The 13,241-nt window shown below is 47.8% G+C and overlaps 1 protein-coding gene across 2 annotated transcripts in view; it reads right to left on the bottom strand.

Moving 5' to 3' along the window:
- The window catches only part of ARRB2 (arrestin beta 2), an 893,685-nt gene that overhangs the window by 834,217 nt on the left and 46,227 nt on the right, over positions 1-13,241 (bottom strand). The window contains exon 2 of one of the 2 annotated variants that reach the window (XM_069646588.1): positions 12,944-13,029. The exons of the other annotated variant lie outside the window; for it this stretch is intronic. Within the exon in view, the coding sequence (XP_069502689.1) occupies positions 12,944-13,011 (68 nt within the window). The 5' untranslated portion in view covers positions 13,012-13,029. The remainder of the gene's footprint in view (positions 1-12,943; positions 13,030-13,241) is intronic. 2 annotated transcript variants of the gene reach the window in all.

The following is a 13,241-nucleotide window of genomic DNA, read 5'->3' as shown; positions in this document are numbered from 1 at the left end:
CCATCTTCATAGCCTGGGGGTTGGATTACCTTCAGTTTCACGTCAGCGTGCATACGTACGCCGACATGAAACAAAGTAATTTTCACTGTGAAAGCCATTTTCGGCTGCCACAGTGAATCGAGAAGTTAAGAGCCCTTTCTCCCTCTCCGGCTGTATTGCAAGCCAGAGATCGAGGGAGGTGTCTGTCATGATCTCTGCTTCCAAAAGATCAGGACTTGCCCGACTCCCTTGGAAGCAGACCCATAACCCCGGTTCCGAGTGCCAGCCAGTCCCAATTGGGACCTTTTGGACCCTGTCCTGGCACCAGTGGCACCAGGCTCATAAAGATGCCCAGTCCCAGCGCTGGAAGCGCCGGGCTCATAATGCTTGGGTGGACTTACCTGCAGCAGACCATGCTGCTTACTTACCTGCCAGTTGAACCCCTGATCCTCTTCTGTTTGGGACTACTTTTCCTGTTGGGTGGGGCAGGAGCCACTCCCTAGGTTCAGAACACTGGAACTCTTCTGGAAAGCAGGAACTCTTTTCTTACCTAGGCGTGGCTGTGGAAGGAGACACCTAAGCACTACAGGAGGCTATTTAAACCACACCCGATGGATGAATCTTGCTTTGTGTTATTCTGCATTCTCTGCAGCAGAACGCTCATCGTGTCTTCTGCTTCTGATCCGTGGCCTAAGGGAACAAAGGCTTACCATCCTGGAATCCAGTCTTCAGCAGCACCTGTAAAGACAAAGAAAGAACAGGTTAGCACTACGGTCTTCAGTGGCAGCGCATCTCTTACCTGGTCCATCGGCTGTCACCAACGCCTCGCGCTGCATTCCGGCATCTGAAAGACAAAAGCTTACCAGCTCTTCGCACGCTCCGGAGGCCTTCGGCGCTGCATCCCGCATCTGAAAGACAAAAGAAGGTGCGTTTAAAGACATTGGGCAACTTTATTACTCACGTGCCATTACTCCTTCCCACGACGAATCCAGTGGGTATTCCAGCACCCTTCAGCTTCTCTAAAGCTCCGAACTTGTACCTGCAAGATAAAAGGGACAGTTAGTGCGCATCGTGAAGCAGGCTACAAGCGCTTACTTACGTGCTTCCAGGCGCTTCTATTCCTCACGCGGGTTCGATCCTCAACTCTCATCAGCCCGCCATCCGCCATCGCCGGAACCCTGCAAAACAAGAGATATCAATACAAAAGACTTTTAAGACATTTGAAGTGCCCAGAACTTACCGTTTGTGCAGTTAACGACGGACAGCAGTCCTCTGAGGTCAAGAGGCCTGCACCCTTATCCAGTGAAGAAACTGGTTACGGCACCCTGCCCCGAGGCAGATGGAGAGCTCGGCGTTCACTTACCTAAGGTGAGGGCGTTAACCTTTGGGGTTCTACAGGAGAAGAGAAAGGGAAGAGGAGAGAGGCACCCAATAACCCCAGTTCATTAATCCCATATTTTCTATCTGCAGACATCTTACTCTTCGAGTCAGACATACAGTGCACAGAGGTCCAGCCCAAAGAGCCAACCGTGTGTTACACATCACCTTTGAAGATACGGCATTCACCCAGTCAAGACCGGCGCCTCTGCGGGAATCAGGTGAGCGTTAGTGTCGTTGGAAAGGGGAGACCCTCCCCTTTCCAAAGACACCTTTACTGAAAGCGTTGCTGGTCGCTGATCGGGCGCAGAGCGTTCGATCTGCTGCCAGCAATGCCACTAGACCACCAGGATCTGTTTGTGACGTGGGGGGAGGGGGTGCTGCTTAAGGTAGGTAGGTAAGCAGCCCCCTCCACATTAGTGTGCCAATCTGCCCCCAGGGTGCCCAAACCCTACTGCCCCATTCAATGGGGGGGGGCCTGTCTGACATTTTGTGGTGGCCCTCTCCTCCCCACCCCAAATGGAGGGGGGCACCTCATGCAGCCCTTCGTAGGAGCTTCAGTGAGGGCTGCATGAAATGCCCCCCCTCCATTTGGGGTGGGGTTGGAGAGGGCCACCACAAAAGGTGGGACAGGCCCCCCGGTGGGTGGGACAATAGGTTTTGGGCACCCTGGGGGCAGATTGGCACACTAATGTGCCCATTTGTGCCAAAGGGAAGTTGGGTAAACAAAGAAAAAACAGAAAATGGTAGGTTGCATTTTAGGGTGGGCTGTGGGGCGTCCTAAACCACCAAGTGATTTTGTAATGGAAAGGGGGTGGCCCTCTCCCCCCCACCCAAAATGGAGTGGGGGGCCCATCTCATGCAGCCCTCCTTGTGGTCAGATGTCCCTCCCTGGGGTCAGATGTCCCTTCCTAGGAGCAGATATCTGCCCCCAGGGAGGGTTGCAGGAGATGGTCCGCCCTCCATTTAAGGTGGGCGTGGGAGGAGAGGGACACCACAAACGTGGGACAGGCCCTCCAATGGATGGCGCAGTCGTTTTTGGGCACCCTGGGGGCAGATTGGCACACTAATGTGCCAATTTGCACCAAAGGGAAGTTGGGTACTGCATTTTAGGGTGGGCTGAGGGGCGTCCTAAACAACCAGGGAAATTTGTAATGTAAAATGTATAGGTTGTCTCCCCAACCCCGTTGGGGGTGACCAGTGGTTTAGCCTTTTTCCCAGGTAGGTGCACCCACACATGTGAGGTACTGTTTTCGTGGAGACACCTGCGAGAACGCGGGACAGTAGGACATGTGTTGTTGGCGGCGTGGTTTGGTGGGTGGCCAGAGGGAAATGTTGTGACAACTGTTTTTTTTCCACCAAAATTTCAGCAACATTTCCCTCTGCCCACCCACCGAGCCACGCCACCAACACCACATGGCCTACCTTTCCCGCGTTCCCACAGGTGTGCCGATGAAAACGGTACCTCACATGTGTGGGTGCACCTATCTGGGCGCAAAGGGAAAAGGCTTACCCCACTGCTAACCCCCAAAGGGTTTGAGGAGACAACCTACAGACTTTGGCCCAGGGTGTAAAAGGCCACCAAGGAAAACAGGGAACCCCATGCATTTCCAAAAAGAAGACACCCGTGGTAAACAGAGGTCTGACTTGCGCGAATAGCCCCAGAATATATTACCCACAATCCCCCACAAAATTTGATACTTGGTGAAAAAAAAAAATATTTTCACTTTGTCGGGAGTTGTGGGTAATAAATTCTGGGCCACTTCGCGCAAGTCAGACATCTGTGCATTCCCACGTGTGTCCTCTTCAGAAATGAGCCTCTGGGGGAAGTGAGAAAAATGAAGAATACCTCTGAGGAGAGAAGGAGGGAGTGGAGTCATAGAAGACACCAAGGTGTATAGCCTCACAGGAAGGCACAATAAGAGGGCCCAATGCGGGCGGCCAGAGTGAGAGAGGGGAAAGCGGGAGCAGGGGTCACAATGAGAAGGCTCTCCGTCTTACTGGCATTAAGGCAGATATCATTGGAGGCGCACCAATCCTGAATAGCGGATAAACAGTGAGGAATGAGCGAGAGAGACAAGGAGGCTGAGGGGAGCATGAAAAAGAGCAGAGTGTTATCAACATAACACTGAAAGTGAGAGCAGAAGGTAGAGATCAGGTGGGCCAAACGTGCCAAGTAGACATTGAAGAGCCAGGGTGAGAGGATAGAGCCCTGTGGAACACCATATGTGGAGAGAGAGGACCCAAGTTGGACCTGGGAGGCTCGGTCCAGGAGGAAGGAGGTCCGCCACTCCAGGGACTTGATCCTTGATGCCCAGGTTTTCACTGAGTCGTTTGATAAGGATGGTGTGGTCGACCGTGTCAAAAGCAGAGGAAAGGTCAAGGAGGATGAGGACAGTAGGAATGCTGGAGTCGAGGTTGGAGAGCAGATCTTCACAGGTGTTGAAGAGAGCAGTTTCCATTCCTCTGGCTGATGGTTATGGAGATAACCAGCAGTCAGCTTGGAGAGTAAGCTGGGAGATGGCCAGCTTTTCCAGGAGTTTGCCCAGGAAAGGAGTTATAGAGATTGGGCAACAGTTTGCCAGACAGGTAGGATCAGCAGAAGGCTTTTAGAGGAGGGGGTGCACAAGGGAGATGGTTGAGGAGAGAGGGGAAGTTCCTGTGGCGAAAGAATGATCACAGAAACCGGCCAAGGCTGGAATGAGGGTGTCAATGTGGTCCTTGACGGTTCTGAGGAGCATGGGAGCACGTGTTTATACTACACTTTCATAGATTGGACTGGTCTACAAACATTGTGAGGTGTTGTCAGAGAGAAAGAGGAAAAAGGAGGAGAGGGAGTAGAGGGAGAGCTGGCCAGAGGGGGGCCGAGAGAGGAAGAGGAGAGCACCGACAGGATGTCCTGAGTTGAAGTGAGAAGCCAGGGCCGTACAGAGGGCCTGGGAGGAAACAGGAGAGGTGGAGAATGCAGAAGGATTGGCCTATTCCTTACAGATTTTAAAGAGTTTTGGCCATGATGGTGGAGGCCGCAGAGATGCAGGTTTGGATGTGCACTCTCTTCTTGGACAGAACAGAAAATCCGTTGTATTGCATTTGGAGCAGGTGGCAGTTTCAGGGTGGTGAGATCAGAGTCATACAAAAGTTTCAGGCAGATTCTCATGACAGGGGCGAGGGTGTCCAGAGTGTTGGAGATAGCGAGATGCAGGTTAAAGAGGGCTGCGTCAGGGTGCGAGTCAGCCGAAGGAGTATGAGGAGCAGAGAAAGTAGAGGCAAAGGGGCTCTTAGGGGTCCCTCGCGATATGGAAACAAGGCCATAACCATACACGAAAGGATGCGCCAGACACAAAGTTCAAAATCCCAATGCTAGGGTTTATTGCAAGCTAAATAGTCCCAATTGGCCAACTGTGGTCTCACACCCCGCAACGTGTATTTTCTAGACCTCGAGGGACGCAAGAGAGTGAATTACGTACATCAGTTACATATATACAAAATGCATATCATACAATAATCTATGTCATGTTTAAACACCCCCCTTTTATTGAGTTTTTTGAACTCGGGATGATGATGGACATTTCCGACGAGTATGACATTTATGACACTTTCGATGTCTATTCTAGTAACAATGTGCAATTTAGAAAGTGCGGAGGCATCTTCTAGTTGTTGAACAGAACACGGTGCTTCTGTTCTTGGAAGCAAGCTGCGCACGGGGGAAGAGTCACATTCCAAGTTTAGCTATCTATGAGGTGCTATTCGTGTCCTGGGAGCCGACACGCTCTAAAGGGTTTTGTGAAGGGGGGCCATAAGAAGAGCATAATTCAAGCCTTTAGCTGCTTTATTCTAACATATTCTACCACAGTACGAGACTGGCTGGCAGCTGTGAAATAAATGCCCTGCAGCTCTCCCTCAAGGCTACAGAGAGGGAGCGTGGGCATTCCTTTCTGGGCGGCTCATGAAGAGTTTCAACAAACTCCTCAGTCCTGCGGCCTTGCCCTTTCATATTCAGACAACAATGTTAACAGTTGAGCAGATTAAGCAGAATTCGCAAGAATTGCAAGCTGCAAAGCAGTTTAGACAGAAAGCAATGGTTAAGCAAAATGGCGATTTTTGCTACGTTTAAAATGGCCGCTTGTTGGTCAAGCATAGCAGTCTGTATTTCTACAATTCTGTGCATAAGACGGTTGGCCTTCGGCCATCAAGATACGTCTATCATCCAAATGAAGGGTATTCATTTTTCCAGATTGACAGCGCTTCATGGGCCCAATGACCGAGAAGGTAGATGGCAGTGCTGGGCTTTGCCTCAGGGACAAGGAGTTTTAGGTGAGGATGTCTGAGATGAGAACATCCAAGGAGAACCAGAGAGAGAAAGACAGAAAGACAGACACAGAAAGAAAGAGACAGACAGACACAGACAAAAGGGACCAGGGAGAGCCCCAATTGGAGGAAGGTCAAGATCAACAGTGTCCATATCTAGCATGTGCTGTTTTTGAAATTCTTGAGCGTATTATAGAGCTCACCAGGTAAGACTTTGTATACTTTACTTTCACTTCTGTTTCTATTCAATCATGATGGTCCACTTTTAGACCAGGTCTTGTGTTAAACAATTGGGCCCAATTCAACACGGTTTTGGTTTAGGACACAGCCCTTAAGCCTTAGCAGACGGCTGATTTATTCTTACCCTTTGTTGTTGCCAGCAGCTGGTTGCTCACAAGATTAGTGGACCTACAGACATCACTGGTTCGGGTATTGGTTTTTGTGGATACTTGTATGGGTTCGCTTGGTTTTTCTCCACTCAGCACGGGTCTTGTTCGGGCGTCACTAACCCCTTGCTCGGGGGTGCACAGCTGTTTAGGGTTCACAGTATACCAATTCATATGATAGTACACTTAGTCCCAAATTGTTGTGGTAAAAAAAAATATATTAGTCTACAGCCATGTGTTTGTGTTTTTTACAGTAAGGTTACACCCGCCTCCGGATGAAGACTTTGTGAAAACCAACATTCCACGTCGAAACCTGTCGAGAAAAGTTAAGGGATGTGATCTTTGTATTTCTTTGTCCTGATCCACACTTATAATAGAGGTTACGCCAATAAGCTCATGTGTTGGGCAATTACAATAATAATGAATGCCGCTGTGGGGAGTAGTAAAATATTTCTTCTCCTCATTTGTTTTTAGCATATTAGCATAGTCCTTTTGTATTTTAGCATTTTGGATGTATGTCACAGTATGTTGAGGCGCGATTGAATGTTGAACTATGAATGGCAAGTGTGAATGATGTTTTAGCCTATTCTAGGCACTTTTTGCTCCTGTGTTGCTATGCCAAATTATTAGTGTTTAATAAATTGTAATTAATTTACTATTTTTCAATTTGTGTATCACTTTAAATAAATTTTGATACATTGTTCTAATTGTTTTTGTTCTCTGGACAATTTTATCCGTTCATCATGTCTTAATAATACTTTGGTTCAGGAGGTTAGAGTTTTCCTGCTCTTTTCAGTTTTTACAAGATCAACAGGTGACAAACTCCTAAAACAATATTTCACAGACTTTGGGAACAAAATTGCATACACAGTTCAAAAAGAAATGACCATAATGAGGGAAGATCTGGCCGCCGTGCTCCAAGTGATAAAACAAGATGTTAACAAAATGGAGGAAAGGGTTGACACGAACGAGAAAGCCATACAAGAACTGACAGGACTCAAGGAGATAGAAACCTGGGTAGAGCAAATGGCAACAGCAACCCGTAACTTGGAGGTTCAGACTGAAGAATTAGAAAACAGAACGTGAAGATCAAACATCCAGATCAAAAACATGCCGGAAGATGTGCTAGATAAAGACCTCGAAGCAGAGGTAAAGGGCATCTTTGAATACCTACTTGATTCCGAGGAGAAACCACAAGTGAGACTGGACAGGATTCAGAGTCAGCCCCCGTAGAGGGGAACCGGGGGCTCGCCCCAGAGAGGTCTTGGCGGACTTTGCAATACTACAGAAATCAAGGAACGGACCCTACAACTGTCAAGAAGAGCCAAGCAAATATCCTACAGTGGGTCGGAACTGTTACTTTTCCAAGACTTAGCTCGGACAACTCTGGCCAAAAGGAGAAAAATTGCTCCGCTTACCCACGCACTTGGAGAGAAGGCTATTAGTTGATGGTTTGGTATGGTGTTCGAATGGCAGGGCAGGCAACACCGGATCACTTCCAGTGAAGAAGGAGCAAGGATCTTAGGGATCGAGGCGGAAGACCAGGAGACTAGGGCGCTGCAAGCAAAGGACCAAGCGGGTCACAAAAGCTGGGAATGGTGAACGGTGGTGAAACCACAAAGAAACAAGAAGGGGGATATCACCCCCCAATTGAAAGGCCCTGCTATGTGAGATAACGAGGAAGGGGACAACCATTAGTGAAGAGCAGAGCTATGAGAAAACATTGTAGAGGTACAAAGGGCTAATCAAGCATTATGCCTGGGGAGGGCGAATAAAGGGAAAAACATAGGGGGCCGAGGGGAAGGGGCAGTAGGGAAGGAATCCAGAATGGGTTGTGGAAAACCCACTGGGGCGTCTCGTGTTTTCAATCCCTTAGGGGGAGATTCCGGGGGGAACGGAGGGGATGGGGGGGGGGGGGCTAGAGGCCGGTTGAGTTCCTCCAGCCAAAGGGAGCGCAGGGGGGGTAAGGGTACACAGACAAGTTGGAAAAACCTATGAAAATGGGTAGCCTCAATAAGTTAGGAATTATATCTCTGAATATAGAAAGGTCTCAACTCTCCAGTGAAGAGGAACAAAATTGGAGAGATATATACGGAGGAAGGGACCAGATATAATCCCACTGTAGGAAACCCACGTACAAACACTGGAAAGGGATCGCCGGATGTTGCAAGGATCACAAAATGTACCAGTCCACGGACAAGAAGAGGGAGTGGGTGTTACTAACGTTACGGAATACTCTGGACCTTAATGTAACGGAAATGGAAAGAGATGCGCAAGATACATAGCTGTAAACCTAAAAGGGAGAGGCGAGGGTTACACTCTAGCGACCATCTATGCCCCAAATACGTGTCAGCGCGCCTTTATTCAACGCTCCTTGCTTAGACTGAAATTTGCGAAAGGTCCCATAATATTAACAGGGTACTTTAACTTGGCATGGGATCCAGGAAAAGCTAGGTCGTCAAAAAACAAAGGGCCCAAGGGGGACATTCAAAGTAATTAGTAGAAAAAGTGGAGAGGCTAGCCCCAGTTGATGTGTGGAGGGAGAAAGAATGGGACAAAGCGGGGGTTCACATTTTTTTCGCATGCTCATTACTCATCATCACAAATAGACCAAGTGTGGCCCTCCAGGAAACTCCTGGGTTGGGTTAGGGCCATGAAGGTGGGGGCAATACTTTCATCTGATCATGCTCCTCCGACGGTGCAAATATCCAGAAGGCCAGATTCCCACAAGTCTCTGGAAATGGAGGTATCCAGTGCATCTGTTTAAGGCTGAGACTTTGTGGAGGGAATTGAATGAGATGGGGATTTTTTTTTAAAACATTTTTTTAATAGGGACATCAAATTGGCAGAGACCTGTGGGCAAACGAGGTGGGACGCCTTCAAGGCAACTATTAAGGGGAGAATCATTGCAATCAAGGACCGTAGAGACAGGGAGCGAAGGCTTTTGGAAATAACCTTAGAAGGAAAATGAAAGACTAATGGCCAGGATGGGCGTGGGAGCCAGCGGGGCAACAATAAAGGAATACAGAGCAATAAAAGCCCAACTGGGAATTATACAGGCAAGGGCGAGAGAAAAAGCACTGGTGTTTTTAAAACAGAAGTTCTATGTCAAGGCCAATAAAGCCGATAGACATTTGGCCAGGATGTTGAGAAGGGAAGAGAGGGGTAAAACAATAGTCAAAGTAAAGGTGGAAGGTGGGGTGCGGGGGGGGGGGGGAAACCTAGTACGGACACCAAAGATCTAGTTCGGGAATTCGAGGTTTTATACAGTTCAGCAGATCCCACGCAACAGCGTCAACAGGAATACTTAAAAGTAAGGGATGTAGTTCAAATAACACAAGAAAAAGAAGCTCTAGATTTAGAGATCACATCAGAGGAGGTGCAGAGAGTCATCATGGTTCTGCCCAAGTCCCCCTGACTGGATGGCTTTAATACGTAATTCTATAAAATGTTTAGGGAAACATTAATTCCATATTTGGCCCCACTATTCAACGATATGGGGCGCGAGGGGAAAAGAACAGCAACCATGGAAGAGGCAAAGGTTGTCCTCCTCCCTAAAGAAGGCAGGCAAAGACCAGACGGCCTGCGGCTTGTATAGGCCAATAGCTCTAATTAATACGATGCAAAGATTTTTTTTACAAAAGTCCTGGCAAATCGTCTGGATCAAATTCTTCCAAGTATAATTAGCCCAGATCAGTCGGGGTTTATTAGTGGCAAGCAGACTAGCGACAACCCCAGGAGGATAGCCCACCTCACAGAAAAGGTCAATAAAAAGAAGAACAAAGCGATCTTAGTAGCCTTGGACGTGGAAAGGCCCTTTGACATGGTGGAGTGATCTTTTTTTTTTATTTGTTATTTGTTTAATATTTATATCACGCACCAAACCCAGAGGTAGCTGGGCGCTTTTACAAATATGAAAAGGCAATAGAATACAATCAGGAGTGAAGACAATACATACGTGGGACCCTGGTTACATATGGGTCCGAAGAAGCCATGAATAACAGAGAAATAGTTATACACATTGAGAAGAGATGGTTACATAGATTGTGGTCCCTGTTCATAACAATGAGGCAAATGGGCTTTGGGGAGAAATTCCTAACAATGATTAGGGCCATCTACCAGAATCCACCGCTATGGTTATCAATAAACGGTCACTTATCTGAACCCCTTAAGGTACAAAGTGGTACGAAACAGGGATGATCCCTTTCCCCCTTTCTCTACACCATTAACTTGGAGCCACTCTTGGAAACAATAAGATTGAATGGGGAGAAAGAGGGATTAACATTCGGAGGAAGGGTCCACAAGGTAGCCACTTTTGCTGACGACATGCTATTGACTCAGATCGATCCGGAGGGCTCCCTGAAAGCAATGGAAAGAGACAAAATGCTTAGGGAAGATGGTTGGGTTAAAAATAAATCCCCCAAAAACTGAAATACTGAACATCACAATGCCAAGAGAGACCGAGAAGGGGCTAAAAGTCAGCCTTCTATATAAATGGGCAGAGAAATACATAACCTACCTGGATATAAAGTTAACTAAAATGGTGGAGGAACGATCTATGGTCAGTTACACACCTCTGCTAGAAGCAATCAGAAACAAGCTGGTGGACTGGGGTCCATTAAAAGCTATCTGGTTGGGTAGGATTAACGTGCTTCAGAAGGTAATTCTTTCACAGATTTTTTTCAAGCAGTCCAAAAACACACGGGACGATTTGGAATAATAAAAACCCAAGGATAGCCAGGTGACGACGACGATGATGATGATGGATGATGATGATGATGATAAGCGGCAGGAGGAGGGAGCCGGACCTGACCTCATATTTAAGGGCAGCTCAGATGAGGGCAATGAGGGATTGGTTCAAAGACGATAAGGAGAAAATATGGCGGTCAATGGACTGGGCAAAATAGGGGGAAACATTGAAGAGGTATTGTGGAAGAGACAGGCCAAAATAAATGTACTACAGCCCGATAATGACGGTGGGAGGCGATTCCTGGGATGAAGTGAAAAGGCAGGCCCAAATGACTACATTTCCGTCACCATTCACCCCAATTTCCGATAATCCAAGGTTCAACCCAGGCCATGGGGAAAAGAGCTTGGGGGCATGGCGTGAAGGGGGCTGCCTAAAGATTCGGGACATGTTCAGCATAACAGAAATTAAGTCATTCTCCCAATGCAAGGAGGACTTTGGGCTGAAAGTCGGAGAGATACAGATAGGGACTGGGTCATGCAGTCTGGCAGCAACGCGCCGCTTAACCCCCTTCGAGAAATACCGAACATCTGATTCTGGAGATAAACATATAGTGGGGTCAATCTACACTTTAATTACACAAGTGGAGATACCAGGGAAAAGGAAATACATGATGCTCTGGGAGGGGGGTCACCGGCCAAGAGATAGAATCAAACGACTGGCAGCAGCTGTGGGCTAATATACCAAAGTTAACAAAATCCAAGAAATATGAATACAATTTATGTTGCAATGGCATTTAACCCCAGAGAAATTGCATACATTTTACTCCTTAGTGTCGAATCTCTGCTGGAGACAATGCGGAAATGTGAGGACCTGGAACCACACCTGGTGGGAATGTCCACACATCCAGGAATATTGGAAGGTAATAGGGGATGCATTAGGTGAGGCATTGAGTCTGAAGGGAAGGGGCAATAGAGGTCCACCAATACTGAGGTGGGGGCGGGGGGGACAACTGCAAGAACTACCATCCAGGGCAGAGCGCAACATTTATGTGATCTTGGTGATGGTAGGGGCGCTGGGGTTGGCACAAAACTGGAAAGCCAAAGGCCCTCCAACTAAATACGAATGGGTGGGAAATGTTTGGAATTTTGTTCTAATGGAATGGGCTACTTACTCTCTGCAAGGTGATCAGCAAGGTTTTTTGGGGGTAAATGGGAACTGATGCCGGATGAGGTGGTTATCCCTGATGGAATGATCCTGGTTAACTGCTGTCAGGCGGTAATGACACAATGGACTCTAAAAGGAAGCTTCTCCATCGATCGTCCGGATCCGGGGGGGGGGATTAGTGGGGGAGTATGGGGTGAAACTATTGTTTGTTAATTTAAAAGGTTATATGGGGGGAGATTGTGCTGACGGCTCCTAGACCAACACAGGGCCATTAATAATGGTCTTGGAGGAGTGGAAGAAGGCCAAAATGAGCTCCCACCGCGTGCCACCATTAATGGGAGAGGAGGGGAGAGGGAGGAGGAGATAGGCGGAGAGGGAGAGGAGGAGATAGGGGAGAGGAGGACATAGGGGAAGAGGGAGAGGAGGAGAGACCATGTGAAGGGTCCATAGGTCTGGTGAGGGAATGACCAAAGAGCAGGTCACAGAGTCTGTCTGGGAGTCTGTCTGGAGGAAGCACTGGGGTAGGTATCTGCGATAGACAGCCATCAATTGAAGACCTGCTGGCAGGAACCACTTTAGGACAGGAATCATGTGGATCTCAACAGTGATAATATTTGGAAAGGAGACAGGAATGTCAGAAAATCGTGGGGCTGAAGAAACAAGGGAAGACCATTATGAAAGTGGCCGAGGGTGTACGCAACCTCCTCCCAGATTCCACAGATTCAGAGTAAACACCAAAAATGAAGCACCCACCAATATTGGTAGTTCCAGTAGGTGTCACCACTACTGGATAAGCAGTCAGCATATTTTCAGGATTGAAGCAGAGTTATCAGAGAGTGGCAGGGTTGTAGATATAGGGAAAGTGGAAAAAACAAAAGACCCTCAAAAGATCCTCCGCTGCATGGAGAGAAGTGATGGGTGGAGTTCCTTTTCAGGGCAGTAATCAAGGATGGAGAAGGACAATTTAAAATGGTTTACGGACATTCACAGGTTTAAACAAACATGGTACACCAAGGAAATTAACAATGGCTAACTCTACCTCAAGGAATCATACACAGGTTGGATCCATAGAGAAGGCTTGCAAGACATTATCAATCCCAACTTCATGCATAACCAGTACTGTTTCTAGAAGAAACGACAAGAAGAGAGGTTAGAGCACTAGCTGCATATGTCAGAAGCCCCCCCCAAGAAAAGGAATAGGGAAGAGCAGGACGTTTCCAAGAATGGCAGCCATGTACACCAGAAGCAGCCACCTATGAAGAGAGGAGAGAAAAGGAGAACCGTAAGGAGTGCCAGGGATACTTGCATGGACGACCACATATGCCAGGAGTGGACAC

The sequence above is a fragment of the Ambystoma mexicanum genome, chromosome 1p, assembly GCF_040938575.1.
Source record: "Ambystoma mexicanum isolate Mex_15411 chromosome 1p, UKY_AmexF1_1, whole genome shotgun sequence".
In the NCBI taxonomy this organism is placed as follows: domain Eukaryota; kingdom Metazoa; phylum Chordata; class Amphibia; order Caudata; family Ambystomatidae; genus Ambystoma; species Ambystoma mexicanum.
Note: the sequence above shows the minus strand (reverse complement) of the source record. Positions and strands in the feature narration are given on the sequence as shown.